We start from the raw sequence: 27,997 nt of genomic DNA on the forward strand, positions 1-27,997 counted from the left end.
GGAGAGACGGGTTCTGTGCCGCGTTGGCCGATGTCGGGGTCGGGGAGAGACGGGTTCTGTGCCGCGTTGGCCGATGTCGGGGAGAGACGGGTTCTGTGCCGCGTTGGCCGATGTTGGGGAGAGACGGGTTCTGTGCCGCGTTGGCCGATGTCGGGGTCGGGGAGAGACGGTCTCTTTCACGTTGGTCTCTTTCTGATTGGCAGGATCCGCGTGGCGTGCCACAAGCTGATAAACCATCACATCTTCACCAACCTCATTCTAGTTTTCATCATGCTGAGCAGCGCGTCGCTGGCGGCCGAGGACCCGATCCGCAGCCACTCGTTCCGGAATATCGTGAGTATCGCTTCTCCACTCGCCATCCATAATGTGCCGAGAATCCGGCCCCTGACAAGGCAGAAGGATAATGCGAGCCCAGGCAGGACGGGTCTCAGCACAGTGTGAATTATTCCTCCCCAGCAAGACCTGTTAATGACCTTCTGTCCTGATGAAGGGATTCTTAGATCTGCGGCCCCCGGGGAGCAAACTGCGTTCCATGTTCCTTTAGTGACGAGGAATGCCCTTAATATAACGTAGCCCTCCCTTTCTGCACCGCTCTGGGCAGTTACTGGAAATTACCCCCAGTACGACTCACCTGTTGCCCCCCGCTGTCCGTTACCTGGATCTCCCCTCCCATTAAACTCGTTTCCGTGATTTTAACCCCGTCCGTCACATTTCAACAGCTAACGAGAGGAGCCGACGGATAATAATTCTGACCCCGAGCAGCCGCTTAGAGAACCTGGCACTAAACCCGCGTCCGCCGGGCCCCCCCCGTCGGCGTGAAGCCCCTTCTCACTGTCTTGTGCTGTTTGTTGCAGATTCTGGGGTACTTTGATTATGCTTTCACAGGGATCTTTACCGTTGAAATCTTCTTGAAGGTAATCCTCGTGGCGAATGCTTCTCTCTTCCAGGTCCTCGGCTACGCCGATTATGTCTTCACTAGTATGTTTACGTTTGAGATCGTGTTGAAGGTAACCCGGTCTGCGGAAATCGCATTTAAATCAGCAGCGGCAGAAACAAAAGAACGCAAAGGGGAAGGGAGCGAGGATTCTGATTGGCTGAGACCGGCGAGGAGCGCTCCCATCGCTGCTGATTTAAATCCTCTGTCGTGTTTATTCTGAGTGGCTGCGCTCGCGTTTTCACGCTGATCGCCGGCAGCGGATAACGTGTTTCTTGAGCGGTGTTTAACCCTTTATAACAGGGACATTCCCAGGCTGTCTGCGCGGGGCCAGCATGCGCGACTTGCTGCATCCACACGTGTTACTGGCTCTCAGTAGACGGGGAGGACCGATGTATATGCGGAGATAACCTTTAGGGGTCTCGGATGTCCAAAAGTGAAGCCTCGCCTTGTAGACTGAGTGGGAATGTCTCTGCGCATGCACGGTGGAGCCGTCTTCAAACTCATGTTTGTGCTGCACACACGGTGTAAAGACACGTACATTATACATGGACTTCACACAACACGCATCGCACGTCACGGGAGTCCACAACACGTGTCGCATTCTGAATCTGCACGAGATTTGCTGTGTTGCGATATTTGGGTGCCGATGTTTGCTGATAATGCGGTTTTCTGGAGTTGTCTTTAACGTCGCGTGAAACGAACCTCCGCGTGGCTCACCTTCACTCAGGGTCCAGTAATCTGAATCGGTTCCATCCAAACCCCTTCACTTTATTAATCTGAATCGATCCGACCTCCGGGAGTTTATTAATCTGAATCAATCCGACCTCCGGGAGTTTATTAATCTGAATCGATCCGACCTCCCGGAGTTTATTAATCTGAATCAATGCGACCTCCGGGAGTTTATTAATCTGAATCAATGCAACCTCCGGGAGTTTATTAATCTGAATCAATCCGACCTCCGGGAGTTTATTAATCTGAATCAATCCGACCTCCGGGAGTTTATTAATCTGAATCAATCCGACCTCCGGGAGTTTATTAATCTGAATCAATGCGACCTCCGGGAGTTTATTAATCTGAATCAATCCGACCTCCGGGAGTTTATTAATCTGAATCAATCCGACCTCCGGGAGTTTATTAATCTGAATCAATCCGACCTCCGGGAGTTTATTAATCTGAATCGGACCCCCCTGACCTGCTCCTGGATCCTGAGTGACGAGCCGGTTTTCCTGCGCCGGTTGCTATGCTGTATCTGGGTCCTCGCTGGGGATTTTTTCCTCTTTCTTGTCGTCGGTCTGATGTCTGCTGCCGTTTATTGTCGCATCATTTCGTTTTTTTACTCGCCTTTATATATTGTCTGCTATAAAACAGCATTTTACAGTAAAGTAGGAAGTAAATAGCGTGTGCCGCGTGTTTCCGGGTCGCTGTGTGTTGTGTGCATGCGCGGCTGCCTGCGTCTTGTTACCGATCGCTTCTTTATGCGTTGCAGATGTTAACGTTCGGAGCGTTTCTTCACAAAGGCTCCTTCTGCCGGAATTACTTTAATTTGCTGGATTTGCTGGTCGTTGGCGTCTCGCTGGTTTCCTTCGGCATTCAGTAAGTGTTTATCCATCGTCTCCGTGGCCCTAAATATTAGCGCGGAATGCAATGGAGGACCCCAGTCAGGGCTCCCCCCCTATCTTGTCAGTCAGATGTCAGGGTGCAGGGGGGGGTCTTTCCACGGTGGGATTGCCCCAGTTGCCCAGTTCGTGCTGGTTCGTGTCACACGGTGCCCTATTGGAGCCGAGGATCTCTAACGCCCGCTCGCCGTGCCTGTCTCTGCAGATCCAGCGCCATTTCCGTGGTGAAGATCCTGAGGGTCCTGAGGGTCCTCAGACCCCTGAGAGCCATCAACAGAGCGAAAGGACTCAAGGTGTGGAGAACGCTGGGTTGGCTTTCGGTCACTTTGTTTCTTCTCGTCTGAGGAATCTTTGTTGGGGTCGGTTTAGGTCCCCCGGCGGGGTCCGTAACGTCCTCTGTGTGTTCCCTGCAGCACGTCGTGCAGTGCGTGTTCGTGGCCATCCGGACCATCGGCAACATCATGATCGTGACCACCTTGCTGCAGTTCATGTTCGCCTGCATCGGGGTCCAGCTCTTTAAGGTGAGCGTCTGATAACGGAGCGAAGAAGCAGCCAAGATGATGCGTCGCGTATTAAAGCGGTCGAGTCTTCCGCAAACAGAGACGTGTCCGCTAAACGCTGCGCTGGGCGAATCATGTGTTATGGGTAACAGCACACACTCACCCGAGCAACCACTCATATCCGGAGTTATAATCAATGTTCTCTCGCTCGTCTCAGGGCAAGTTTTACCGCTGTTCGGATGAAGCAAAGCAGACGCCCGAGGAGTGCAAGTAAGGCTTCCCGGGGATCGTTTTTATCTCTAAAACGTGGAAATGATGACTTTTGTAATTTGGAAATGACTCTCCGGCCGCCCCCTTCCCTCCCCGCGAGTTCCGGATATTCCTGATCCCGGCGTTCGGGGCTGATGAGGTTCATCTGGAAATGGAATAAAGTGACGGAAGGAGCTAAGCTTCTTTCTTTTCCTTCCGCAGGGGGAAATACATCGTCTACAAGGACGGGGACGTGAATAATCCGTCCATCCGGGAGCGCCACTGGCACAACAGCGACTTCAACTTCGACAACGTGCTGTCCGCCATGATGGCGCTTTTCACCGTCTCCACCTTTGAAGGCTGGCCGTCGTACGTGAATTTAACGGCACGCGGCGGATCTCACGAACTCGCCATCGTTTAGGGGGCATGAGCCGCGCAGGCACAGATCCGAGTGCTGCCGTGAAAATAGACCTACTAAAGATTTATATAACATTATTATTAAATATATAAACGGCTTCTTATATTCATTTAAATATATAATGTATGAATTATTTTATGGGGTGACAGGACAGGTTTAAGAAAGACAAACCTCCACGGAGGGTTCCAGTACCGGAGAAACCTCATTCAGTTTTCCTGCTCTGTTTAGACTCCTCTACAAAGCCATCGACTCCAACGGGGAGAACGTCGGCCCCGTATACAACAACCGCGTGGAGATCTCCATCTTCTTCATCATCTACATCATCATCATCGCCTTCTTCATGATGAACATCTTCGTGGGTTTCGTGATTGTTACGTTTCAAGAGCAGGGAGAAAAGGAGTACAAGAACTGCGAGCTGGACAAGAACCAGGTGAGAGGGGCTTCGGCGTCTTCCAGGCAGTAACATGCGCCGGGGTTTATTATCATTATTCATTATTATTTATTTTTATTTTATTTATTATTATTATTATTTATTATCATTATTCATTATTATTTATTTTTATTTTATTTATTATTATTATTTATTATTATTATTTTATTCATTATTATTTATTACTATATTTTTATTATTTATTTTATTATTTATTATTATTAGTTATTATTATTTTATTTATTATTATTTATTACTATTTTTTTATTTTATTTTTATTATTTATTTTATTATTTATTATTATTAGTTATTATTATTTTATTTATTATTATGCGGGGTGAGCGCCGGAGCTCGCGGTTCCTTCGTATCATTCTACGCAATGTGTTACTCATAAAGCCCAGCGACCGAATTTAGTCATTTACACAAAATCACAGAGATTATTCTGAAACTACACGTTTTTAGCTTGAACCTGAATCCTGTTGTTTATGTTCCGCAGCGACAATGCGTGGAATACGCCCTGAAAGCTCGCCCTTTGAGAAGATATATCCCCAAAAACCCGTATCAGTATAAATTCTGGTACGTGGTCAACTCCACGGGGTTCGAATACATCATGTTCGTCCTCATAATGCTGAACACGCTGTGCTTGGCGATGCAGGTCAGTCCGTTGCTCAGTAGATCGCCAGCTCTTTGGGTTAGCGTTCCTGCCGCGTAACCTTCTGCTGATGAGGCGCGTTTTGTGTTCGCAGCATTACGGGCAGTCCAAGATATTCAATGATGTCATGGACGTGATGAACATGGTCTTCACGGCTGTGTTTACCGTCGAAATGGTTTTAAAACTCATCGCTTTCAAACCCAAGGTAAGCGCGGAGCACCGACCCAACATTTACATTATTCACAGAGAATCCCCGGGGCGCCTCACGCGGAACTGCCCGTTACCGGGGTACTTACGGCCCTTACACGGCCCCTCAATGATACCATACAGTAGTGTCTGTTTTCCACGTGCAGGAAGTGAGGCTGGATTGTGATGACCTTACTTCCTGTATGGAGGAAACTTCTGGTGTTAATGGGGTCTTGGGCAGTACCGGTAGAGGCTGTCTATAGATCATTGGGGAGGGCCAGACCGTCACTGATGTTGCCCAGAGACTCCATGTTGGAGGGCAACTGGTTTTCCCCCTAAAATAATAAGACCCCATAAGCCATAAAGCGAAGATCCCCGTAACCGCGTTACTGTATCCCCCCCCCCGCGCACACGTGTTACTGTATCCCCCCCCCCCGCGCACACGTGTTACTGTATCCCCCCCCGCGCACACGTGTTACTGTATCCCCCCGCGCACACGTGTTACTGTATCCCCCCGCGCACTCGCGTTACTGTACCCCCCGCACACACGTGTTACTGTACCCCCCGCGCACACGTGTTACTGTATCCCCCCACGCACACGTGTTACTGTATCCCCCCGCGCACGCGCGTTACTGTATCCCCCCACCCACACGTGTTACTGTATCCCCCCCCGCACACACGTGTTACTGTATCCCCCCGCGCACACACGTTACTGTACCCCCCGCGCACACGTGTTACTGTATACCCCCGCGCACGCGCGTTACTGTATCCCCCCGCGCACACGCGTTACTGTATCCCCCCGCGCACGCGCGTTACTGTATCCCCCCGCGCACGCGCGTTACTGTATCCCCCGCGCACGCGCGTTACTGAATCCACACGCGCACACACGTTACTGTATCCCCGCGCACACACGTTACTGTATCCCCCCGCGCACACGTTACTGTATCCCCCCGCGCACACGTGTTACAATGACCTGACACAATGCATCTTTTATCAATCATGTGTTATCTCGTGTTAGATTTGTGTGGCCAAAAAGGAAAGATGGCTCGTAAGTGACCCCCGTCGGAGGTTGCCGTGCCCCCCGCGTGTGCAGCCGTGCATGGGAAGGTTGCATTTCCTGTGACTTGTCCATACGCCATTCCCCTTCCTCCTCCACATCTGCATACGTGTGTCTCCCGTGTTCTACCTGTGTTTCTTTTACATTTAGTTTGCAAATATTGCTGGGTAATGGCTGAGAGTCCCGCTCCTCCCACGTCAAATCCCCCCAAAAACTGATTAATTAACAAAAATTATAGCGAAACGCACAGAAAATCCACATATAAACGCCAGCTGCGGGACGCCGAGTGACATCATCACCCAGGTAGCCAAAACGCGTTTACTAAAAAATATCAGATTTATTCTGTTTAATAAGTTAATGTCAGGCTGGATAAGTCACGTATTTGACCAAATTCTACCCTAAATATTGGCGTAAAAATAAACGCAGGCGAATTCTCGGTTCGTTTCACGCTCCCCGCTGAAATATTGCTAAAGTCTGCATCGAGCACAGAAACCCGACGCGTTCCGCCCACAAGGGGGCGATAAAAATCAAACGCAAAAAACGTCCCGGGAGGTCCGGAGATCCTTCCCCAGCCAATATTCCGCCCCGTGATCTTTGCTGTGGTTATTTCTCTTCTTGTTCAGTAAAATGTTTTATCTGTCCATGTTCCTGACATTTTATTTGCCCCCCCCCCCACCTGCCCCCCGCAGGGGTATTTTAGTGATGCGTGGAACACCTTTGATTCCCTCATCGTTATCGGCAGCATTGTAGACGTGGTTCTGAGCGAAGCGGATGTGAGTATAACCCTCGGCTCTCCGTGTTTTTCCTCCTCTGGACAAGTCACAGACCCGAAATGACTTTCTCTCCGGCCCGTGGGCCGCTTTCTCCTTCACTAAACCAAATTCTCTGCTTTCCCACAAATCAGAAATTAATAAAAATCGCCGCTCGGGGAAAACGGCTTTAAAGATCGGTCGCTTCGTTACGCGGCAGCCGCCGAAGTCTCGGGAAGAATAAATGGAGAAAAAGAAGAGTGAAACGCGTCGGTTTTACTAAAACTATTTCTCAGAAACATAAAAATTATATTTAATTGTACATTTTATTTTTTGTGTTTTATGGCAAATTCTCTAGAATTCCCACAGCGGGAAGCCATGATTGGTCCGCGTTCATCACCCCGTCACACGCCGATTTCTCCATTCTATTCTCCGTAAGACTTCTGTGGGCCGCTGGTCGGGGAGATTCCAAAAATCTCCGAAAGTTTTTGCCCCGGGAGGACTTTCTCTTTTTCACGGGAATCGTGGTCCGGATCCCGGCCGGCGTGGAGGTCGGGGTGGGATCTGCTCTGGGATTTTCCAGATGTTTCCGTGAAAAGGATAAAGCCGTGAAGACGTTTTCCCTGATCTCTGTGTAACCTGCTCTTCTCTCTCTCTCTCTCTGCTCTCCGGCCTCTCTCCCTCTCCTTCTCTCTCCCTCTCTCCTTCTCTCTCCCTCTCTCTCTCACAGCATTATTTCACTGATGCATGGAACACTTTTGATGCCTTAATAGTTGTGGGTAGCGTCGTTGATATTGCAATAACAGAAGTAAATGTAAGTAATGAGCGCTCACTCCACTCACGCTCACCGCAGGTCTCTGCCGTGCTCTTGTGTTGTGTTGATGTCCTCTCTCCGACGCTCATGCCAAACTCAGGTCTTTCCTGTGCTGTGATTGCCCCTCTCTGTGCCCCCATGTGGTGTTAGAACCCCCCCCCCGTCTCCATGTGGTGTTAGAACTACCCCTCTCCGTGCCCTCATGCCATGGCTTGACCATTGTGTTTGGGGGAAAGACAATTTATCCCAAGAGAACATGGCGTCTTCAGTCTGCAGCGGATGCCGTTTAGCAGATCAGCACCTATCGCCTGTATTTACGGTTATTAAGAATGTCCAGCGAGCTCCGCGTCTCGAGGTGATTCGTCCTCTAACCAGATTTCATGTTTATTTTCTTTCTAGAAATTTGTGCAGGCAAGTATGACGTGTGTGATGTGTATGTAACGGCACAGGTCACGGCGTGCCATTAACGCCAATCACACGCGTGTTACTAACCGGCACGCCGGCAAAACATTCATCTCTTCCACTAATTCATTGATTCCGGTTCGAACCGTCACAAGAGTTTAAGGAAGGGTTTTATCGGGCGGGAAAGCTTCGCATCGCACGGTGCATGGCGGCTGGCTGGTGGCGCATGCACGGCACCCACACGCTGTTATATGGCAAAATGAGTACTGAGTATACCTTTGCAATAAAGTTGTGTGTAAGGGCAGTGTACATGTGTGTGTGTGTATATATATATATATATATATATATATATATATATATATATATATATATAAAATGTGTGTGTGTGTGTAAGGGCAGTGTATATGTATATGTGTGTTTATAGGCAGGTGTGTGTAAGAGCAGTATATGTGTGTTTATGGGCAGTGTGTGTGTAAGGGCAGTGTATGTGTATATGTGTGTTTATGGGCAGGTGTGTGTAAGGGCAGTGTACGTATATATGTGTGTTTATGGGCAGTGTGTGTGTAAGGGCAGTGTATGTTTATGTGTGTGTGTGTGTGTAAGGGCAGTGTATATGTATATGTGTGTTTATGGGCAGGTGTGTGTAAGAGCAGTATATGTGTGTTTATGGGCAGTGTGTGTGTAAGGGCAGTGTATGTGTATATGTGTGTTTATGGGCAGGTGTGTGTAAAGACACATATATATGGGAGAGGGGCGAGTGGGGTATATTATATACACTTCCCTGGGTAACACCTTTGATGAGCCACATACCCTGCTGGGGGTAGCAACGGAATATTATGAGTGGTTGTTACGTGTCGCTGAGCTTTACATGCGATTTGTAGTTTCTTTGCCCCTGCCAGGTACACGTCACATTGAGATTAACAGTGTGGGGGGGTGCATCTCGTGACGTGAAGGGGGTTCCATGAGGTATACCTGCAGGCTCGGCCATATTCTCGTTTAGTAACTGGGAGAAGTGGCCCCTCGTTTCTTAGAAGGGCCCACAATGGACACACAATTGCTAAAAAGTCTTTAACCTGATGTGGCGCTTGCTACGGGTTCCCAACGCGCTTCGTTTTACATCGCGATCCAATGAAAACTAAGGGTTTCCATGTGAGTGGATCGGTTTTTCCTCCCCATAACGTTGCAGTGGATTTCCGTACTCTCCGCTTCTCGGGCTTCCGTAATGTACGGTCCCTCCTGTGACGCAGAGCTGCCGGTAACGCTCGGTAACTGCTGCCGCTGCTCGTTTAGAGTAAATACCCCCCCCCCCCCCGAAGCTGATTGCCTCCGGAGCTTCACTTTAATAATCCTTTCAATTTTTTAAAGCCACCAGAAATTGACCCAAACAGTCCGCCTACGGTAAGACCGGACGCCGAACGCCACGACTGCCTTCGCCTGCTTGGGGTTTTTTTACGCTTTCCTTATTGCCTTCCCGGTTTCGGTAACCGCGGGCCCCGGGGGCATCTCTGGCGGGTCCCCAACGCGCCTCTCCGCCATATTTACCTCTCCTGCATGCGGCATGAGAAGCGTTTATTGGTGAATTTCGCATGTTTTCGCTCCAGCGGTAGCTGGGATTGGGGAGAATGTGACGGCCCATAAAACCCGGTCCACGTAGCATGTCGCCCCGCGGGGGGCATTGGCCGGGGTATAACACGGAATGGAACTTTTTGGGCCTTTGCTCTGTTTTTATGAACTGGGGGTCATACTTTTTATTTTGAGTTCTAATCCCGCCATTAGCCTCAGGGGGCAGTTTGTTGGGGTTTCAGGCGGCGTTTCTAAGAAGGGACCGTTGAGGTTTCTGACCCCGTAGGTGTCGTTTGTGAAGCTTCTCTGTCCCTTCGTAGACGTTTACTGTCCGCGTAATTCGGCTTCTTCCTCTCGCTCTGACTTTATGAGAATCTGTTTTAATCCGTAATATTCTCGATTGATTAAAGCCAGCGCCCACCGAGCGCGCCCCGCCTGGGGGTCCGGAGGTAAGTCGCCCTCTTCGTGGCGTTTTGGCTGCGTTTTCTGCCGGCTTGCCGTGTTTCACCACTTGCTGTCTGGATGGTTTGCGCTGCCTTCGCTCGTCTCACTGAAATGCATGCGCGTGGCTGCGAGCTCTGTGCGGACGCGGTGTGTTCTAGCATGTTCCACGCGGGATGTTCTCTATGGCAGGTGACCCCCCTACAAGCGGGGTTCACGTCCCATGTTGGGGGAGCTGGGGATGGTGGCCGGGCATCTGGTAGCGGCAGACTAGAACGGATAAAACGGAGTCTTTCTTCCTCCCACAAGCTGCTTATTACTCTGGGCTGCTGGACGGATCACGGCTCGGCCCACCGAGCTCCTGCCCCGGCCCACCTGTCTCCCTCTGCACCCCTGCCGGTCCTTGCACCCTCTCTTTTGCCCCACGTGTCCTCTCTTTTGCCCCACGTGTCTTCTCTTTTGCCCCACGTGTCCTCTCTTTACATTCCTGCCTTCCAGAGCTCGGAGGACAGCGCCAGGATCTCCATCACTTTCTTCCGCCTGTTCCGGGTCATGCGGCTCGTGAAACTCCTGAGCCGAGGCGAGGGCATCCGAACGCTGCTGTGGACCTTCATTAAGTCCTTCCAGGTGGGTAGAAAAATACGAAATAAAACAGAAATCCGTTCAGTACGAATCGCCAACAAGATGGCGAGCGGCGTATCCGCGGGTAACGGCGTATCCGGGGGTAACGGCGTCTCTCTATATCAGTAGGGATTGGTAGCAGGACTTGGTACAGTGGGAGAGGTTGGTTACTATGTTACCCGTTCCCGTTATAATTGTTTTTTGGCTCGTTTTGCGGTTCTAGGCTCTGCCGTACGTCGCCCTGCTGATAGCCATGCTGTTCTTCATCTACGCGGTGATCGGCATGCAGGTAATTCGCCGGTTTCCTCGCTGCGCGCCGTGTAGCCGAGCTCTGGTCTGTTTGTTTTCCGGAAGGCGGTGGAACCTCGATGTCTTCCCAGCCGCTCAGCGTTCTCTTTATCTGCAGGTTTTTGGTAAAATCGCAATGAGGGATAACACTCAGATCAACAGAAACAACAACTTCCAGACGTTCCTGCAAGCCGTGCTGCTGCTCTTCAGGTGACAAACGGCCTCCTTTACTCTATTTATTTTTAATTAATTGTTTAATTACTTTGACGGGATAATTAAACGGTTAATAAGGGACACAGGCATGATGTTTGGGCCTAGTGACCCCTTTGGGGAAATCAGGGCTACAGGAGGGTACCCTTAAAATACAGCGACGGTTAGGATTCCCTTGGGGGCTGCAGCTTCTCCTTTAGCCCCCATGCGGTTGTTGCCCCTGCCGGTGGTGGTACTTGTGTCATGATGGTGGTTGGTGACAGGTGTGCGACGGGGGAGGCATGGCAGGACATCATGCTGGCCTGCTTACCCGGGAAACGCTGCGACCCAGAATCCGACTACAACCCCGGGGAGGAGAACACGTGTGGAAGCAACTTCGCCATCATCTACTTCATCACCTTCTACATGCTCTGCGCCTTCTTGGTGAGGATCCCAGATCTCGGAGATATTTACGGATACCGTTTATTGGATCGCTCCCTGATTGGTCGCCGGCTGAGGGATCCAACTTGTTTATTCTGCCTACAGATCATCAATCTTTTCGTTGCTGTCATCATGGACAACTTTGACTACTTGACCCGCGATTGGTCCATCTTGGGACCGCATCACCTGGATGAATTCAAGAGGATATGGTCAGAATACGACCCGGAGGCCAAGTGAGTGACGCGAGGCAGGGGGTCCAACATATGAATGTCCCCCGCGTGTGTCTGGAAACACGGATTAATCCATTGGCACGGAAAGCGGCCTTCGGGTCTGCGGCTGGCGAGTCTCGGTTGCTTCCGTAACGTTCCTAATTTTCATTTAAACGTAAAATATTCCCTTAGCTATCGGAGTAACGGAGTAACTGACGGCCGGGTGAGTTTCTCCAATATTTGTGTGAAAAACAGCAGAAAGAAGCATTGTAAAAAAAAAAATAATCCCATTTCCATGGTACCAGGAAACGTGGCCCGGGACGTGGCGTCCGCCGCTTTTCGACACTCTTTTGCCGCTGAAAGAGTTACTGTGGAAGCAGATAAAATGTGAGGTTTCCGTGGTAACTCCCGCAGCGCATCCTTCACGTTTTTAATTTGCTGCGAGGGGTTAATAAATCCTGGTAAATCTTACTTTGCCTTTTAGGGGTCGGATCAAGCACCTGGACGTGGTGACGCTTCTCAGACGCATCCAGCCGCCCCTGGGGTTCGGAAAGCTTTGTCCGCACCGAGTCGCCTGTAAGGTGAGCCGCAGACGTCGCCTTTTAATCAGCAGAGTCTGTATTTTCTCCTCATTTACATATGCAAATGACCTCTAATCACTAGCCCGAGATGACCGCCTTGTGCGGAGACCGACGTGGCCCTGCGGGTACATCGTATCCGACGTAGTCCAGGAATAACACTTTCTGATATTCCTGCCGCGTATTCACCGGGTCTCCCTCTTTCCGCAGAGACTGGTCGCCATGAACATGCCGCTGAACAGCGACGGCACCGTTATGTTTAACGCCACCTTGTTTGCGCTGGTGAGAACTGCCCTTAAAATCAAAACAGACGGTAAGTTCGCCCGACGGGGACGGAAGCGATCGCCGGTTTATCTCCCGTGCCGGCTCGCCGCCTCCTGCTTGTCTTATGGAGGATGGCGTTTGAATACCAATGATAACCAAATTTACACCCTGGTAGGAAAAATGCGTCCGACATGAGACATCTTCTGTGAATGGAGGGTAATTCAGAATGTAGGGGCGTCTGGTGGGCAAACGCTGACATCATATAAAGATATCAGCGCCCTGGGTGGGCTCCTCGGGGGCGTTCCTGTTGGACCTCGTCTTGGTGAGGATTTATTCACAGAAAGTTTTCTACTCCCCAGGGAACCTGGAACAAGCCAACGAGGAGCTCCGGGCCGTCATCAAGAAGATCTGGAAGAAAACCAGCATGAAGCTCCTGGACCAGGTGGTCCCCCCGGCCGGCGGTCAGTGACATCATAATCACCGTTATTAGCTAATAAGTAACAACGACCCTTAAGGTGGGGTGTCGGGGTGAAGGACACGGGGGGGCTCCCGAAATCTCTTTTGTCTTTTTATCAAGTTTTTACTAATTTCACACGTTTGCACCCCAGGCTCAGCCCGCGTATATTAACCCATTAACTCCCAGGCAAGTCATTAGAACGCCAGGTAACCGGCTTCACGAGGCAGACGGGATGGTCCCCCTCCCCAGATATAATCCGGATTAACGCTTATTGAGTTATCAACCGCTGGGGGAGCAGCCAGGAGAGGATTCTGGGTATTGGGCTGATCGCGTTTATGCAGGAAGGGTTAATAATGACTGTTTGTCTGGCGCGCGCCGACCCTGCGCACTTAATCCGTGTTCTCGCTTTCACAGCAATGTTTAGACGTGTTTTATGTGTGTTACACGTGTGCTTCTGTGTGTGTCTTTCTTTACAACGTGTGCTGACCCAGGGGCAGGAAGGCATTAGAATCCCCCCCCGCGTGCTCCCGCAGACCCCCCTCAGCGGCTCCAGCCTGCGCGGTCGCTGCTCCCGGCGTAACGATCCAAGCCGCCTGCCTGCCCCGTTCTAATTGTTTCATGTTTTAAAGGTGCAGAATCCGTTTATTCTCCGTAGCGGTCGGTCCTCGCTTGGTCGCCGGCCGCCCGTAGCTTATTCTGTAGTCCAGAAGCAGCTTTAAGAGGCAGCGGCAGGATCCCGGTCCGGGTGGAGGCGGCTGAGCTCTGCGAAGGTGACGACCTCCGGCTCGTACAGGGAGAGCATGCCGGCCGCTCCGCTCTGTAGCATGATCCGAGGAGCTCGGGGCGGTGAGCGCGGCGGCCGCTGTGCCGGAGAAGCCATAGCGGGGGGCGCCCAACATCCCGCCAGATCCACAGGAGGGCCGCCAGTCGATCCTGCACATTTAAAACACTTTGTCCGCGTCCTTCCTGTAGCTGCTCTCTGCCGCTTGCATGGCCGACGCGCTTCACGATGGTAACCTCTGTGCTTGAGCTCTCTCTGCAGCCTCTGTCTTTCCAACGGTCCTCGGAATATTCTGAAGCAATTCTGTTTTAGGCTGGTGGCATGGAACTCGCGTTGCCTCTCGCCCGCCGCATTCCCCGACCGTTCTTTAACTTCTACGGATGCATGAATCCGGCGCCTGCATGTCTGGGGGCCGCACGCTCGTCCCTCGCCCCGTCCTCCGTCCTTCCACTGACCCCCAAACCGAGACCCCCGTTCCTGTCCGCCTAAACCCATCACCCCCCCAAAAAATAGAACCAATATTAATGTTCCGAGAGAACATTGGAACCGAGGAATTCTAATCCTTGGGCTGATTAAAGCCAAACCGGTGACGTCATGAGAAGGACCCAAAACGTCTTTAAAAAACATTCATTATCAGTTTATTGCCATAAAGAATAATTTCAGTCACTCCGACCCGTTACGAGTCCCGCTGTTAGCCCCTCATGTTCAGTGCGGGGTCTCAATTCCGGCATGGCTTGTGGCGTCCATCAGATGTTGGCTTTGTCCTCCCCGCCTGTCTGTCCCCCCCCCCTCCGCCATCTTTGGAAGCGTTTGCCGGTGACTGTCGCTGACCGCGAAGGCTCTGTCTGTTTGTTTAGATGATGAGGTAACCGTGGGGAAGTTCTATGCCACCTTCCTGATACAGGACTACTTTAGGAAATTCAAGAAGCGCAAGGAACAAGGACTGGTGGGGAAGTACCCGGCGAAGGACTCCACCGTGGCCCTCCAGGTGACTCTCTTACCTTCCGTTATGGTTGATAATACCGCGCCGTAATACCGCCTGTGCCCAGCCCGCGGCGCTCAATTAACCCAACGCTGACGTGACCGCGGGGAGTAGTGCGTTCCGTGCGTGGCCTGCCAGCCTCTGTAATCACGGGCTGATGGGGGGTCCTATTGCAGATATAAGGGGCCCCATTAGACATTCATGCGGGGGTTCCCTGATGCGGAAGACGGTCCAAGAGAAGGTGGGGTGTTTAGCGGAAGGTGGTACCTTTTTATATACCCGGTAAATAGAGATAGTAAAGTTACATAAGGATTCAGGACCTCAGAAGTCTCTTCTATAAAATAAATCATCTGGAGAAGAGACCTCCGAGGCCCGGAAAGCTACTTTGGCCAATATATATATATATATACAGTAAGTGCCCCTGAAATAATGGCTGTCAGCGGTTTTTGCCCATAAGGGGGATCCCTTTCCCCGCTGATAACGGAACGGGGAGGCCTCGTGACGCCATCGAGCGGAGCGAGCCTCGATCGGAGGCGGTAAACTGCCTGAGGTTATTAGTGACTCAGCTGCGTCTCCGGCTCGGAGAGGTGGGAGCAGCTTCACCGGCACCAGCCACCCGGCCCCCCGTCACCAGCTACCCGGCCCCCCGACACCGATGGACAGCACGGGGCCCCCGACCCTGGAGCGCATCGTGTCCTATGTGCACTGCTACAGCGTATGTGAGCGCTCCCTGCATGCTGTCATTTTAATAGAACCCCGCCCCTCTCCCTTTTAACTCTTTGAGTGCCGGTGTAATGCTTTTCTCCATTCCCGGTATTCAAAGAGTTAATAAGGAAAACTCATTTTTTTCCCCCCTGCAGCAAAAAATTAGATTATTTCCCGTTTTTGGCTGTATTTTTACTGGGTGCTGGCGGGTTAGGGGTATATTGTGTTTTTTGGGGGGGGTTGGGGGTATATTGTGTTTTTTGGGGGGGTTGGGGGTATATTGTGTTTTTTTGGGGGGGTTAGGGGTATATTGTGTTTTTGGGGGGGGGTTGGGGGTATATTGTGTTTTTTGGGGGGGTTGGGGGTATATTGTGTTTTTTGGGGGGGGTTGGGGGTATATTGTGTTTTTGGGGGGGGGGGTTGGGGGTATATTCTTGGTTACAGTTTTTTTTCCCAATTCATGTACGTTTGGTGCATTTGGTTACATTTTAAATGTTAAGATGATCGTGTAAATTGATATAATTTGCCCATTTTCAGCCCCGTTGGGCGTTTTATTCTCGTTATAAAGGATTTTTACCCCGGCCGGGGGTAGATGCCACAGCCCCCCCGGCGTATAGTTATTATTTATATATAGCGCCATCATACTCTGCAGCGCGGTACAATGGGATCGTCATTCCCTTTGCTGCTGGTTATTGAATAATTTAACCCTTTACGTTCTGCAGTCGTCGCCGCCGACATACCCCACGTGTCCAGCGGGATCTCTTGGCACTTCCGGGGTTAATGTGGCAGCCGTGGGACGGACGGCCTTCCAGCGCAAACTTAATGATATGTCGTGATATTTTAATAGACGGTGTTCACGGCCCCTGCGGACGCACGTTGTTTTGGGGAGTAGTCGGTGCCGGTGGCTGCTGGGAACAGATGGGAATCAGACAGAGGGGCTCCCGTAAATCCCGTTCTCCATAACGGGGTCTTCTGTGCTCGCTGAGTGTTCCTTGTCACTAAAGACCCCCCATCCTGTCCTTTTTGCCCCCTCAGGCCGGGCTGAGAACGCTACACGACATCGGGCCTGAGATTCGGCGGGCGATATCATGTGACCTGCAGGACGACGAGCCGGAGGAGAATGACCACGCCGAGGGGGGCGACGATATCTTCAGGGTACGTTATTACACTCGCAGTCTATGTCCAGGGCAATTCTGGTGCAAAGTGGTGCGGTCGCTATAGCAACTGACACCCGAAGTAGTTACACGCGCTTCATTTTCCAGCCATTACTTTCCCTTTCGTCTGCAGAGAAATGGCGGGTTGTTTGGTAACCACGTCAACCACGTGGTCAACGACCGGCAGGATTCCTACCAGACGAACACGATGCGCCGGCCTCTGCACGTCCAGCGACCGCCAGTCCGACCTGCCGGCGACACCGAGAGGGCGTTTTATTCTCACGCCGGGAACGCTGTGCATCGGAACCACGGGTATGCGGGGCACCGCGTCTACAACTCCAACAACGCCAACCTCAACAACGCCAACGTCTTCAAACCGGTGACCGGGCGGCACGGCAGCCTCACGCCGCACGACCATGCGTCGGAGAACGGCTACCACCTGCACCCCAGAGACCCCCCCGAAAATCCCCGGAGATCGAGCGTGAAAAGGTAGCGTTACGGGGGCTTCAACACGCAGCCCACGCCCTGACACGCAATGGGTTAAACCAAACGTTCTCAGCCTGTAGTGTATGGACCCAGTAAAAAGCGTTGCGTGGCTTGTACGTATGTAATAACTGTCGTGTGGCGTGTATACACGTGTAATAAGTGTTACGTGGCGTGTACAGGTGTAATGACTGTCATGTGACGTGTACATACGAAATAACTGTTGCATGGTGTGTATACACGTGTTATAAGCGTTGCGTGGCGTGTACACGTGTAATAACTCTTGTATATAACGAATCTTCCGTATTTGTATGGCTTTCCCGGAAGGAGCCGCTATTATGAGAGTTCTATTAGGTACGTTCCGTGTCATCAGTCATACAATATATGTGAAGATTGTAGTTATTACATGCTGTGAGCTGTGGCTTCCGTGTGCGTGGCTTCCAGGGATCTCTGCATTTACTGTCTAATTTTGAATCTCCCGAGAATTTACTTCTTTCTTTAATGTTTAGAGGATTAACCCTTCGTTGGCCATCCTGAGATATTCCCCGGAATCCGCTCATGAATTACAGAAAGTATCCGATTATCGGCTAATACTCCTCCCCGTTGCCGTGGTAACTCCATATGGCTAGTAACAGGTCGTTTTGGATACTTTAGCCCCTGCATGTATTTTTTTTGCGCTAGATTATTGTCCAAACGGCATCCGAAATCTATGAAACCCGCACCAAAATCCGGCTGCCCCATCAGTGTGAGCTTTTCTGCCGGAGCGAGTGCCGGTTCTACGTGCGATGCTTTCTGCACACGCAGGAACACGTATGATACACATGTGATCTGCAGGTCAGAGTCTGGACACCGGAACATGCCTGTGATCTTCCGTGAAGACCCCGATTTCCTGGACGAGGACCCTTACCTCGGGGAGGGAGAGTATTACAGCGAGGAGGAGGGCTACGAGGTAGACAGCATGCTGTCTGGAAACAGGTGAGGGCTCGCTCCGTGACCCCTCGCACAGCTCCTGACCTGTTCCCGTGTCACAGACATGTTCTTCTGGCTTCAGGCTGCCGTACGAGGAGCCGCCTCTGTGCCGGGCCGGCGACCTGGACTACGAAAGGCCAAAGGGCTACCATCACCCCCACAGCTTCTTCGACGAGGACGACGCGTACTCGTGTTTTGAAACAAGACGATCCCCGAGGAGACGGCTGCTTCCCCCGACCCCGCCACGTGAGTCGCCCAACGGCATGCAGGGCATCGTTTGGCCAGCACGGTCCTCGAGGGCCACAAAGCTCTTTGATTAACATGTAATAAAACTAAGATCACGCGTGTGATGACCCAGCTGGAAATCCTCGCAGACCTCGGCGTGACGTGCAGCGGGCGCCGCGTTCGTTTCACCCGCGGGAGTTGGAGAGAATCCTTCGGTGACGCAGATCTGTAAAATTTGCTGCTAACCAGGATTCAGACTCTGGATAATTTTATGTTCGAAGCACCGCAGTTAGATTGCAAGCTTCGTTGACAAACAGATGAAGGTTCCGGATGGTGCGACTGACTCGCCTTTCCTGTTTTGCAGCAAACCGGAGATCCTCGTTTAATTTCGAATGCCTGCGCAGGCAGAGCAGCCACGACGACCTGCCCCTGTCTCCGTCCTTTCATCACCGGGCGGCCCTCCCGCTGCATTTAATGCAACAACAGGTAAAACACCCATGCAGTGGGCGTGGCCTGTGTGTGTGTGCAACAATTTCATTGGTCAACCCCAAATACCCCTCAACATGCACCTCTTAATCCTCCCCGTCCCAACTATGAGGTCATAAGTTTGTCTCCAAAGCGTTTAACGTCCGACGCTGTCTGTGTCGTTCCTTTAGATCATGGCAGTCGCCGGCCTGGACTCCAGCAAAGCCCAGAAACATTCTCCGTGCCGCTCCACGCGATCCTGGGCCACCCCACCAGCCACTCCGAACCACAGGGAGCGGAACCCCTTCTACACTCCGCTGATCCGCGTGGACAGGGCAGAGTCCCGGGAGAAGATGAACGGAAGCCTCCCTTCCTTACAGAGAAGCTCCTGGTACACGGACGACGCGGACGTCTCCCACCGATCGCCGTTCTCCCAATCCAACCTAATGGTTCCCGATGACTTCCACAACAAACAGAGCGACAAGCAGCGGAGTGCCGACAGCCTGGTGGAGGCGGTAAGTGGCTCGTGTGTTGGGGTGAAATTCTCGTCCTTGTCCGTGTAATTCTCTCGTGTTCTCGGCTTCCGTGGCCAGGAATGCGCAGAAGCCACAGATAGGAAAGCCGGTCAGGATTAGCGTGCGCGTCGGTACGATATTCCAAAACGTGACAGACCGGCCTAAAAACATCAGTGACATCACCAGACATAATGTTATGGTCTCTTCTTAGGGCTGCTGGAAACACGTTTTTTCCCCCATTACGTTCTCCGTGAGTTAACTCTTTCTTGTCCTTTTTAAGGTGCTGATCTCCGAAGGTTTGGGCCGATACGCCAAGGATCCCAAGTTTGTATCGGCCACAAAACACGAGATCGCCGACGCGTGCGACATGACCATCGACGAGATGGAGAGCGCGGCCAGCAACCTCCTGAACGGCGGCATCCACAACGGGCCCCCCGGGGCCGAAGTCTTCCCGATCCTAAGCAGGCCGGACAACGAACTTCAAGACTACGGGCCGGGTTACAGCGACGAGGAGCCCGAGCCCAGCAAAGACGAGGAGGATTTAGCTGATGAAATGATTTGTATAACGACTTTATAGTCTTTAATAAATACAAAAAAACTGTTAGGATTCTATAAACACAAGAAAGTGCCTCGCAGTCAGCGACGTGCGGAAGACCATCCAGACTTCACGGATGGCGGGAGCAGCGGGAGAACATGGAGCGGAACGTCCCAGAAAGCGGCAGCGCGGACGCCGAGCCCACATCCCGACGGCTCCGGAGTACGGCGATTATTGGAGACGCGAATGCCGGTGATGACAATCCAAAACTACAACGATGTTACCCTCAGCCATACATATCCCGGCCGACGCCGAGCCGCAACACTTTCATTATCCCGGCCATCGCTGCCAAAAGGGACTCGCTGGCTTTGCCAACGGAGGGCGAACAAGAGGCGCATCCCGCAGCGGCGCTCGAATTCTGCGAATAAATAATCATGAAACAGTAGCCAGGATTATCGCTTCTGGGCTCCGTTACGATAGTTTACACGTTGAACATTTTCATTTCAAAAGTCATTTTTTTGACTAAAAAGGGCAAACGACGCTGGCAGTTGGTGCGTTCGCGGGAATGCGGCCGGACCCCTGTAATATAAACTCATTTGTATTTGTAAAGAGATGTTTTATATTTTGTAATCATTGTACGGTAATCGAGATTCAGCAATATTTATGGGTTCTAATTTAATGTAGTTCTCCATGAAAACGATAAAATACAAATATTTTTTTTCTGGAATTCTATAGAATCCTAAAACGATATTACATATATATATATATTCATGGTAAGAAATGAATGAAGTCAGAATTTCTTTTGGAATCAGGATTTATGAAAAGTATCAAAAGATTTTTAGAAATAATTTTATGTCTAAATAATATATATAAATATATCTTTTAATAAGATTACAAATTTTATGAAAATTACTTTTTTGGAGTGTTTTTTTTTTTTGGGACGGTGAGCTGTGAGACCTGGTAACCTAATAAGTAAAGTTACCAAAAATCCACAGAGCGTTTATAATGCTGATTGTGTTCTTTTGAATATTTAGCAGAGAAACTACACAAAAATCAATTTGTGTTTTAAAAACAAATATATATATATATTTTTTTCCTCTAAAAAAGACGTTATTAATTGAACTCACTGGACCGGTTCTGTCTACGTTTTCTGTTTTGAGTGAAAGGTGAAAATTAATGTGAAGTTTTGTGGCCGGCCAGGGGCCGTACGAGTCCTGCACTAGTAGTGTCTTTTCTCATTTTCACGGTGCATCCCACGTGTGTCTGTCATGTTTATATACCCCACCCCGTGTTAAAAATTTTATAGCAACATCAGTTTTGGGGGATTTTGGTTATTTTTGTAACATCCAAGAGCTGGAAACAACTTTTACTGACTTGATATCTACCAACAGAGCATAAAAACGGGGCTAGAAAGATGGGCCTGGAAGCTAATAAATAACGTATTTTAAATGTAACCCCCGGTGCGTTTCAACAAAAAAACATTAAGAATTTTCCAGAAAGCCCCCCCATATATATTGAGAACGGGAAATGCACCTTGGACATGCTCTTTATGTGATAAATATATAAATATATGCACTATGTACGTGGATACGAGGGCTGAAAGAATAAACTTCGGGGTTTGGGACGGAGTTACGATTGTCCGTGAAAATCCATCAATCACGAGACGCATAAAACCCGAATAAACTTCTTTTCTATGACGACGCGTTTTGTGGTGATTTCTGCGGCTTTTAGAACTGATGGCGAAAAAACACGTGAAATGCCAACAATGCTGTTTCCGAGGCGACACGGTTCCGAGGCGTCTTTCTACAAAAGAGTCTGCGGAGTTCGCGGGGTTCCCGGCCGAATGTTAATGAGACGTCTCTCGCCGGAATGTTAATTACCTTTTAATCTCTTCAACTACTGGAGAACACGAGAGAAGCGAGAATCGTCAACGCGGAGTCAATCGTTCACTAATAGTACGTTTATTAAATGGATTTTTAGGCGCTTTTTTTTTTCATTTGCAGGATCGCTATAAACGTTAAAATCTATAAAAACCGCATCAGCCAGCAAACTTTTAACACATTCAAATCCAGATCGCTAAGAGCCTGAAACAAGTGTTTCCAGGGTGCGTTGGTGGTTTTCACGTGGAATATACCATTTCTATCGGTAATTGTTCCAAGTTGCTCTGCAGGTGATCTCTGTGGGGAAGATCTGCAGGAAAGTAACCCTTCGCCAGCCGTCCGCCTGCACATCGTTCTAGAAGTCGTCTAAACTCTCCACGTTCTCTTGGGTTTTAAGGGCTGGTTCGCTCGCTTGCTCGTCCGTCCGTCTCTGCCGTAGAATGAATGCGTATTTCTCACCAAGTCTCGTTAGGTTTCTGATAAAGCCGTAATTAATGAACGCAGGCAGGTGCGCCGTCCTCGCTAACGGCTCTGATAAAGAGGCTGCTGTCTATTGAAGACGAGCTCCTCGTTCACTTAACTTCCCCGTCATTTAAACGTCTGAAAGGGCTGCAGAGACTCTAAAGAGCCGATTGACTTAATAATCATCCATCAAGTCCTCGCAGGACGTCCGTCCGATGCCCCGAGGCTGGCACAGACCCGCAACACGCTGCACATCCTTCTTCAAGAGACGCTGGCCAGATCCTGGGAGAGGATCGTTCTGGCGGCCCCCGTGGACCCACCTACTGCATCTATTTTAAATCTGCTGAGGAAACTACTTTCTGCCCCCGCGCCTCGTTGGGAGTAAACAGCCGTTTGTTCCAATACTTAATTCAAATCTAATCTTTGAACCTCCTGGTTCCCACGTCCCGCCGCATCGCAAATGGCTGAAGGGGGACACGGTTTAGTGGATAAGACGAGGGTCCCAAAGACAGACAGTCCCTCTAACAAGGGGATACATGGGAGGTATTCTAAAATCTTAATTCACCAAATCTCATGACAATATATTATTTATCATTTAGGGTTAATCTGTTAGACGTACGGAAGACGCGTTGAGCCGTTTAGGATGGAATTGATTGGTTACCGTTGTGTTTTGAGGGTCTTTGGCCTGTAAACGGGAACGTTGTCCTCTTGGAGGGACGGGATACCCTTGATGATGTCAGAAGCTTTCTCTGCCATCATAATGGTGGGTGCGTTAAGGTTTCCGCTTACGACGCTCGGCATGATAGAGGCGTCCACCACCCTCACATTCTCCACACCTATCACCCTTGTGTCGGGGTCAACAACCGCGTCGGGGTCGGTGGTGCGGCCCATCTTGCAGGTGCAGGAGGGGTGGTAGGCCGTGTCGGATTTCTGCCTGATGAAGGCATCGATCTCCTCGTCCGTTTGGACGCTTGGTCCCGGTCGGACCTCCGGGCCGCGGAAATCATCGAAGGCTTTCTGAGCGAAAATCTCCCGGGATAACTTCACGCACTGCCGGAAATCCACAATATCCTTTTCTGCAAGAAAAGAAACCAAAACTGGTAAATCTCCAAAAAAAAGGGCTGCGTCTGTAAAATTATATTTTCACTATTTTACAAGATAACCCCCCCGCCCCAGCTTTATTAAGTCCCTTATTTATTAAACGGTGCGGGTCTTCACCTGTTGAGAGATAGTTCGGGTCAATAATTGGAGGGTCTCTTGGGTCAGAGCTCCTGAGTTTCAGCCACCCCGCACTCGTAGCTCTCATGGTTCCAACGTGGACCTATAATAACCCCCCAAAAAAGGAAAGAAAATACAATGGATTCATTTTCCACAAAATTCTACAACAGAAGCCCCCCACGGGTATATTTTCAAAAGCTAAGACAAAGATTACGATTTTTACGAATGATTTTAGGGCAAAATACTCTTAAAGGGTTAATGTGCTAATAACCTCCCCCCCGACATTGAGAAGGGGGGGGGGGTGAAGGGCCCTTTTATGCTCCGCTTTATTTGAAGCAGAGTTCTCGTGACTGGCAACGCGATTCGCGGCTGTTTCTAAGCCCCCGCGGGATGGGAATCGCCTTTTATCTCGCATCATCTTTGGCTTTCAAGCCGTCGCTCCCCGAATCATTAATTCTGCTTTTAATGATAAATCAGCTCAAAGATTACAGATGACGCGATACATCCAGACGCGATGTCGAGATTCTGATTTATCTAATTTGTTTTATTTCCGGATTCCCAAAAGTTGGGAAACAATTCTTTGAAAACCCGTCCGCAGCCCCCTCCTGAGATAAGGACAAGCAGCTCGTTAGATTGACAATAAATTCAAATTATATTTCAAAGGAGGAGAAATCTTGGAACACGCTATAATCTAAAACTAGAGGCTTAGACGGAATGAAGTTTTATTTTACTGAGAGGGTGCTAGATAAGTGGAACAGCCTCCCAGCAGAGGTGGTAGAGGCTAATACAGCGAGGGTATTAAACATGCATGGGATAGACATACGGCTCCTGAATTTAGGACAAAACCAACGACTGATTAAGGTCTTTACGGCAGGAGGAACGGGCAGCTAGACGGGGGGGGCCGAATGGGGCTGATCTGCGTGGAATAAACGACCCGCGTACATTAAATGTCGGAGGAGAAGGTCAGCACCTGATAGGCTTCCATCGTGGGGCCGGCGCGGCCGTGATCAATCACCTGCGAGGGCAGAAAATGGAACTGGATGTCTGGGTGCTCGATCCCTGGGGCACTTCGGATAAACCCCCCAGACTCCAAGTGCGAGGTGGCGCCGTCACCTGATCCCGACAGAAACACAACCCGGTTATTATCGCGGCTCTTGTGAAAGGTTTCTGATATCGCGGTCCAAATTTCATCCGGCTATGAAGGAACATCCATGTTTATGACTTAAAACACAGAGCGACAGTTTAACCATTAACTGGGTGATAAACAAAACACCAATAAATGACAGATAATTCCTCAAAGAGATGCCCCCCAGAGCAGACAGCAGCCCCTTCGCTGGGTCTTATTCACTAAAGTGCGAGCCGTAACGTCATAACTCACAGACTTTACGGTTACGAGCTGCGGATCACATACAGGTAAACGGATGAGATTTCCTGAAGACCCCCCATCGACTTCGCATTAAACTGAGGAGCGGCTCCTCACGGCCAACCCCAGCCGGGAGAATGAACTCTCAGCGTCTGTCTCCTTCCCCTTCAACCTCCCAATAGATTGTAAGCTCTTACTTCGTGCAGCTAACAGACACGGGGGAGACATCGCAGCGTCCGGTTTCTAGATAATCGGAACTTTGTTAATTCGATCGATGCCAAAAACCCTTTTTACCTGTAAATTTCCACAGCCATTCCAGGCCGATCCGCATCATCGCTAGAGGTTTCTGGGCTCTGTACAGAGTGACGGGCTGAGTGCACTGCTGCTGGATATAGACCTCTAGGTGGTCCTGAAGGTTGCGTCCAACCCCTACGGAAGGAAAAATTCTCTTTAGACCCCCAGAATACAGTCCGAGACGGACGAGGCGTAACCCGTAACATCACGGCTGCCTGTGAACCGACGTCCGACGCGTAAGAAACGACCCGACGTCTCTACCAATCGGAGCCCAGAATCCACAGACAATATTTCTTTAATGAATCTACAAGGAAAAGCTAAAAAGATAAACCACGGCTCTGACTGCCCCTCCGCCACCTCGTTAGAAGTCCACGAGACCTCGCGGCACGGTGTGTATTGGCGGCTCTCACACCCCGACGCGTTTTCCGGTAATTACCGCCTTGGAGCGGACGGGTCTTACCTGGACGGTTCGCGATTACCGGAATGCCTAATTTTGTCAGGTCATCCGCATTTCCAACTCCAGACAACATGAGGAGCTGCGGGGAGTTGATGGCTCCTCCGCTCAGAATGACCTCCTTGGAGATAAAAGCCTGGAAGGATCAGAGCTGTCGGTATCTTCGTATAATTACCTTCCGCACCTCAATAACTCCCGTTTTCATAAACTTATCATTTTACCTTTTTCTTTTCTCCATTTTTTATGTACTCGACACCAGTGGCTTTCGGTCCATCGAAGAGAATCCTGGTGGTCAGCGTCTTCTGCTCCACGGCCACGTTGGGGCGCGATATGGCAGGGCGTAGGTAGGCGCTGGCCGCGCTCCATCTCTGACCTCAAAAGCAAACATCTCGTTAGGGAACGTGCAGGACAGTGCGAGGAATCAGCGAAGACCCGACGCTGAAAACCGCCTACCTTTGTAGATAGTCATATCCATCCACCCCACGCCTTCTTGCTGGTAGCCGTTCATGTCCTCTGTGAACGGGTAACCTGCTTGTTGAGCCGCCTCGATAAAAGCGCGGTGGAGAACGTGGTTGGTTTTCCCTCTCGAGACGTGTAAGGGTCCGTGTCCCCCGCGGTATTCATCCGGCCCCAGCTCGTGCGCTTGGGCTTTTTTAAAGTAAGGGAGGCAATGAGCGTAGTCCCAGCCGGCAGCGCCTTCCCGACTCCATCTGTTGTAGTCTTCTGCATGGCCACGAATATATACCATGGCGTTCAAAGATGACGACCCACCCCAAACTCTGCCCCGCGGCCAGTACATCACCCTGTTATCCATGTGCGCCTGGGGCTCAGTGTGGTAAAACCAGTTGTATTTATCATCGCAGAGGTTATACATGAGCGCCGCCGGCATGTGGATCTTCCAGGACAGTCTTTTGCTGCCCAGGAGGAGATCTTTTGGACCCGCTTCCAATACCAGCACAGACTCATCGCGGTCCTCAGAGAGGCGATTGGCCAAAACGCAGCCCGCCGACCCGGCGCCCACTATTATATAACCGTAACGGTCGCCCTTCTCGGAACCAACCGTGGAGAACGAGCCGGAGCTCGACGTTCCGGGTCTGTATCCAACCAGCAGTTTCACAAAATCCGAACCGGACCGGAGACTTTTGTTCTGGCGGAAGGCGCGGACGGAGCCGGGTTTAAGGAGCTTTAATGTATTTGCCATTCTCTCCGGAGAGTCCTGATATCGGGCTGAAAAGGAACGAGTTACAGTTTTACCGGTTACTCCGCAATAAGAAGAAAAACGAGGCTGTGAATTTATCGTATTCAGTAAAGCTTTTGTTTCAGCGAATATTTCTTTTTTCCTTTGGCTGTTATTTTTGGGGCCACCTTATAAAATACTCCGTTACGTGCATTTTAAGCACCTTCTACGGACAGTTTACATTTTCTGGGATTTGACTAAAAACCACAATAAAAAAATTTGGAAAACGTTAACCAATATGTCCGGCTCGGCGGAGAGAAGGGGGGGGCATTTAACAAAGGACAATTTTATTCCAGAGGAGGAGAAAAGTTACAAGAGACCAGAATCTAACACTGGAGGGTCAGAGGCTGACATATAATGAAAGGAAGTTTTACTTTACCGAAGGGTGGTAGATAAGTGGAGCAGCTTCCCAGCAGAAGTGATAGGGGGTAATACAGTGAGGGAATTTTTTTACAGAAGATGGGACAAATGGGGCAGTTTCTGCAAAATAATGGCACGGAAAGATTTGCATAAACCTGCAGGGCACTTGAGGAGTTAACGTACGAAGTTCCACAGGGATATATTGTTTCCGGTCGCTTGTGTCTCACCAGAACAAAACTTTCTTGTTGCCAAAGTCTAAATCCGTATTAAAGCGACGTTTCACCTCCCACCTCTCCCTAAACAAGGATTACAGCGTCTTCCGCCTCCCACCTCTCCCGGTCTCCCCCCACCAGCAGCCACTCACCTCGTAATGGTTTCTGATGGAGTCCGGAGATCGGAGTTCGCAGGGGAAGCGTTTGAAGGCTTCGCGGACGGATGATGTTGTGAAATCTTCCTGCATTTTCTTTGCCAAAATAGTTTTGAATATTGTACTAGAGCTGGCGGGGGAAGGGCAGATCCTTAAAGCGACACGGCTCGAGGCTGATTCCGCGGCTTCCCAGCACCGAGGATCACCGAGCGGTCACAGATTTAAGGATCCATTCGTTTACGGTGGATAATAATGACCTTTCCGTGTAGATCCTGGTGAAAGAACGTACGGTCCACGCGGTGGCACAGAGCTCGGCGTTACTGAGGCTCCCATTTCTGCTGGGCGCAGATCCTCTTGGCACCGATGAATTTTCAGCTCTTCAGGCCGATTCTGCGTACAGAGATCACTTTCTGTGAAATAATCGGCTCTCATTAGTGAAAATCCGCGGCAAATTTAACATTTTCACAGAAAAAAAAAAAAGAACTTT

The 27,997-nt window shown here is 50.3% G+C and overlaps 2 protein-coding genes across 2 annotated transcripts in view; one reads left to right on the forward strand and one right to left on the reverse strand.

Annotated features, from left to right (window-relative positions):
• The window catches only part of LOC149277361 (voltage-dependent L-type calcium channel subunit alpha-1D-like), a 53,231-nt gene extending 33,314 nt beyond the window's left edge, over nt 1-19,917 (forward strand). The window contains exons 20-48 of the mRNA XM_089503004.1: nt 204-333; nt 855-914; nt 2,424-2,530; nt 2,759-2,846; nt 2,967-3,074; nt 3,271-3,323; nt 3,525-3,671; nt 3,949-4,150; nt 4,647-4,805; nt 4,897-5,007; nt 6,735-6,818; nt 7,525-7,608; nt 10,513-10,641; nt 10,859-10,924; nt 11,042-11,133; nt 11,397-11,556; nt 11,659-11,786; nt 12,247-12,343; nt 12,551-12,653; nt 12,964-13,065; nt 14,700-14,830; nt 16,565-16,684; nt 16,817-17,172; nt 17,494-17,520; nt 18,001-18,141; nt 18,218-18,381; nt 18,725-18,846; nt 19,017-19,340; nt 19,621-19,917. Of these exons, the coding sequence (XP_089359130.1) occupies nt 204-333; nt 855-914; nt 2,424-2,530; nt 2,759-2,846; nt 2,967-3,074; nt 3,271-3,323; nt 3,525-3,671; nt 3,949-4,150; nt 4,647-4,805; nt 4,897-5,007; nt 6,735-6,818; nt 7,525-7,608; nt 10,513-10,641; nt 10,859-10,924; nt 11,042-11,133; nt 11,397-11,556; nt 11,659-11,786; nt 12,247-12,343; nt 12,551-12,653; nt 12,964-13,065; nt 14,700-14,830; nt 16,565-16,684; nt 16,817-17,172; nt 17,494-17,520; nt 18,001-18,141; nt 18,218-18,381; nt 18,725-18,846; nt 19,017-19,340; nt 19,621-19,917 (3,892 nt within the window). The remainder of the gene's footprint in view (nt 1-203; nt 334-854; nt 915-2,423; nt 2,531-2,758; nt 2,847-2,966; nt 3,075-3,270; nt 3,324-3,524; nt 3,672-3,948; nt 4,151-4,646; nt 4,806-4,896; nt 5,008-6,734; nt 6,819-7,524; nt 7,609-10,512; nt 10,642-10,858; nt 10,925-11,041; nt 11,134-11,396; nt 11,557-11,658; nt 11,787-12,246; nt 12,344-12,550; nt 12,654-12,963; nt 13,066-14,699; nt 14,831-16,564; nt 16,685-16,816; nt 17,173-17,493; nt 17,521-18,000; nt 18,142-18,217; nt 18,382-18,724; nt 18,847-19,016; nt 19,341-19,620) is intronic.
• Nucleotides 19,918-22,874: 2,957 nt separating this feature from the next.
• Nucleotides 22,875-27,942, reverse strand: LOC149277362 (choline dehydrogenase, mitochondrial-like). Its single transcript, XM_089503033.1, has 8 exons — nt 27,768-27,942; nt 26,000-26,773; nt 25,768-25,919; nt 25,553-25,682; nt 25,093-25,227; nt 24,406-24,548; nt 23,436-23,538; nt 22,875-23,293 (listed from the first exon to the last, which is right to left on the reverse strand). The coding sequence occupies exons 1-8, from the start codon at nt 27,940-27,942 to the stop codon at nt 22,875-22,877; spliced, it is 2,031 nt and encodes a 676-aa protein (XP_089359159.1).
• Between the last annotated feature and the right edge of the window lie 55 nt (nt 27,943-27,997).

This window comes from Sceloporus occidentalis, unplaced genomic scaffold (assembly GCF_023333645.1).
Source record: "Sceloporus occidentalis isolate IW3139 unplaced genomic scaffold, rSceOcc1.0.p SCAF_216, whole genome shotgun sequence".
NCBI lineage: Eukaryota > Metazoa > Chordata > Lepidosauria > Squamata > Phrynosomatidae > Sceloporus > Sceloporus occidentalis.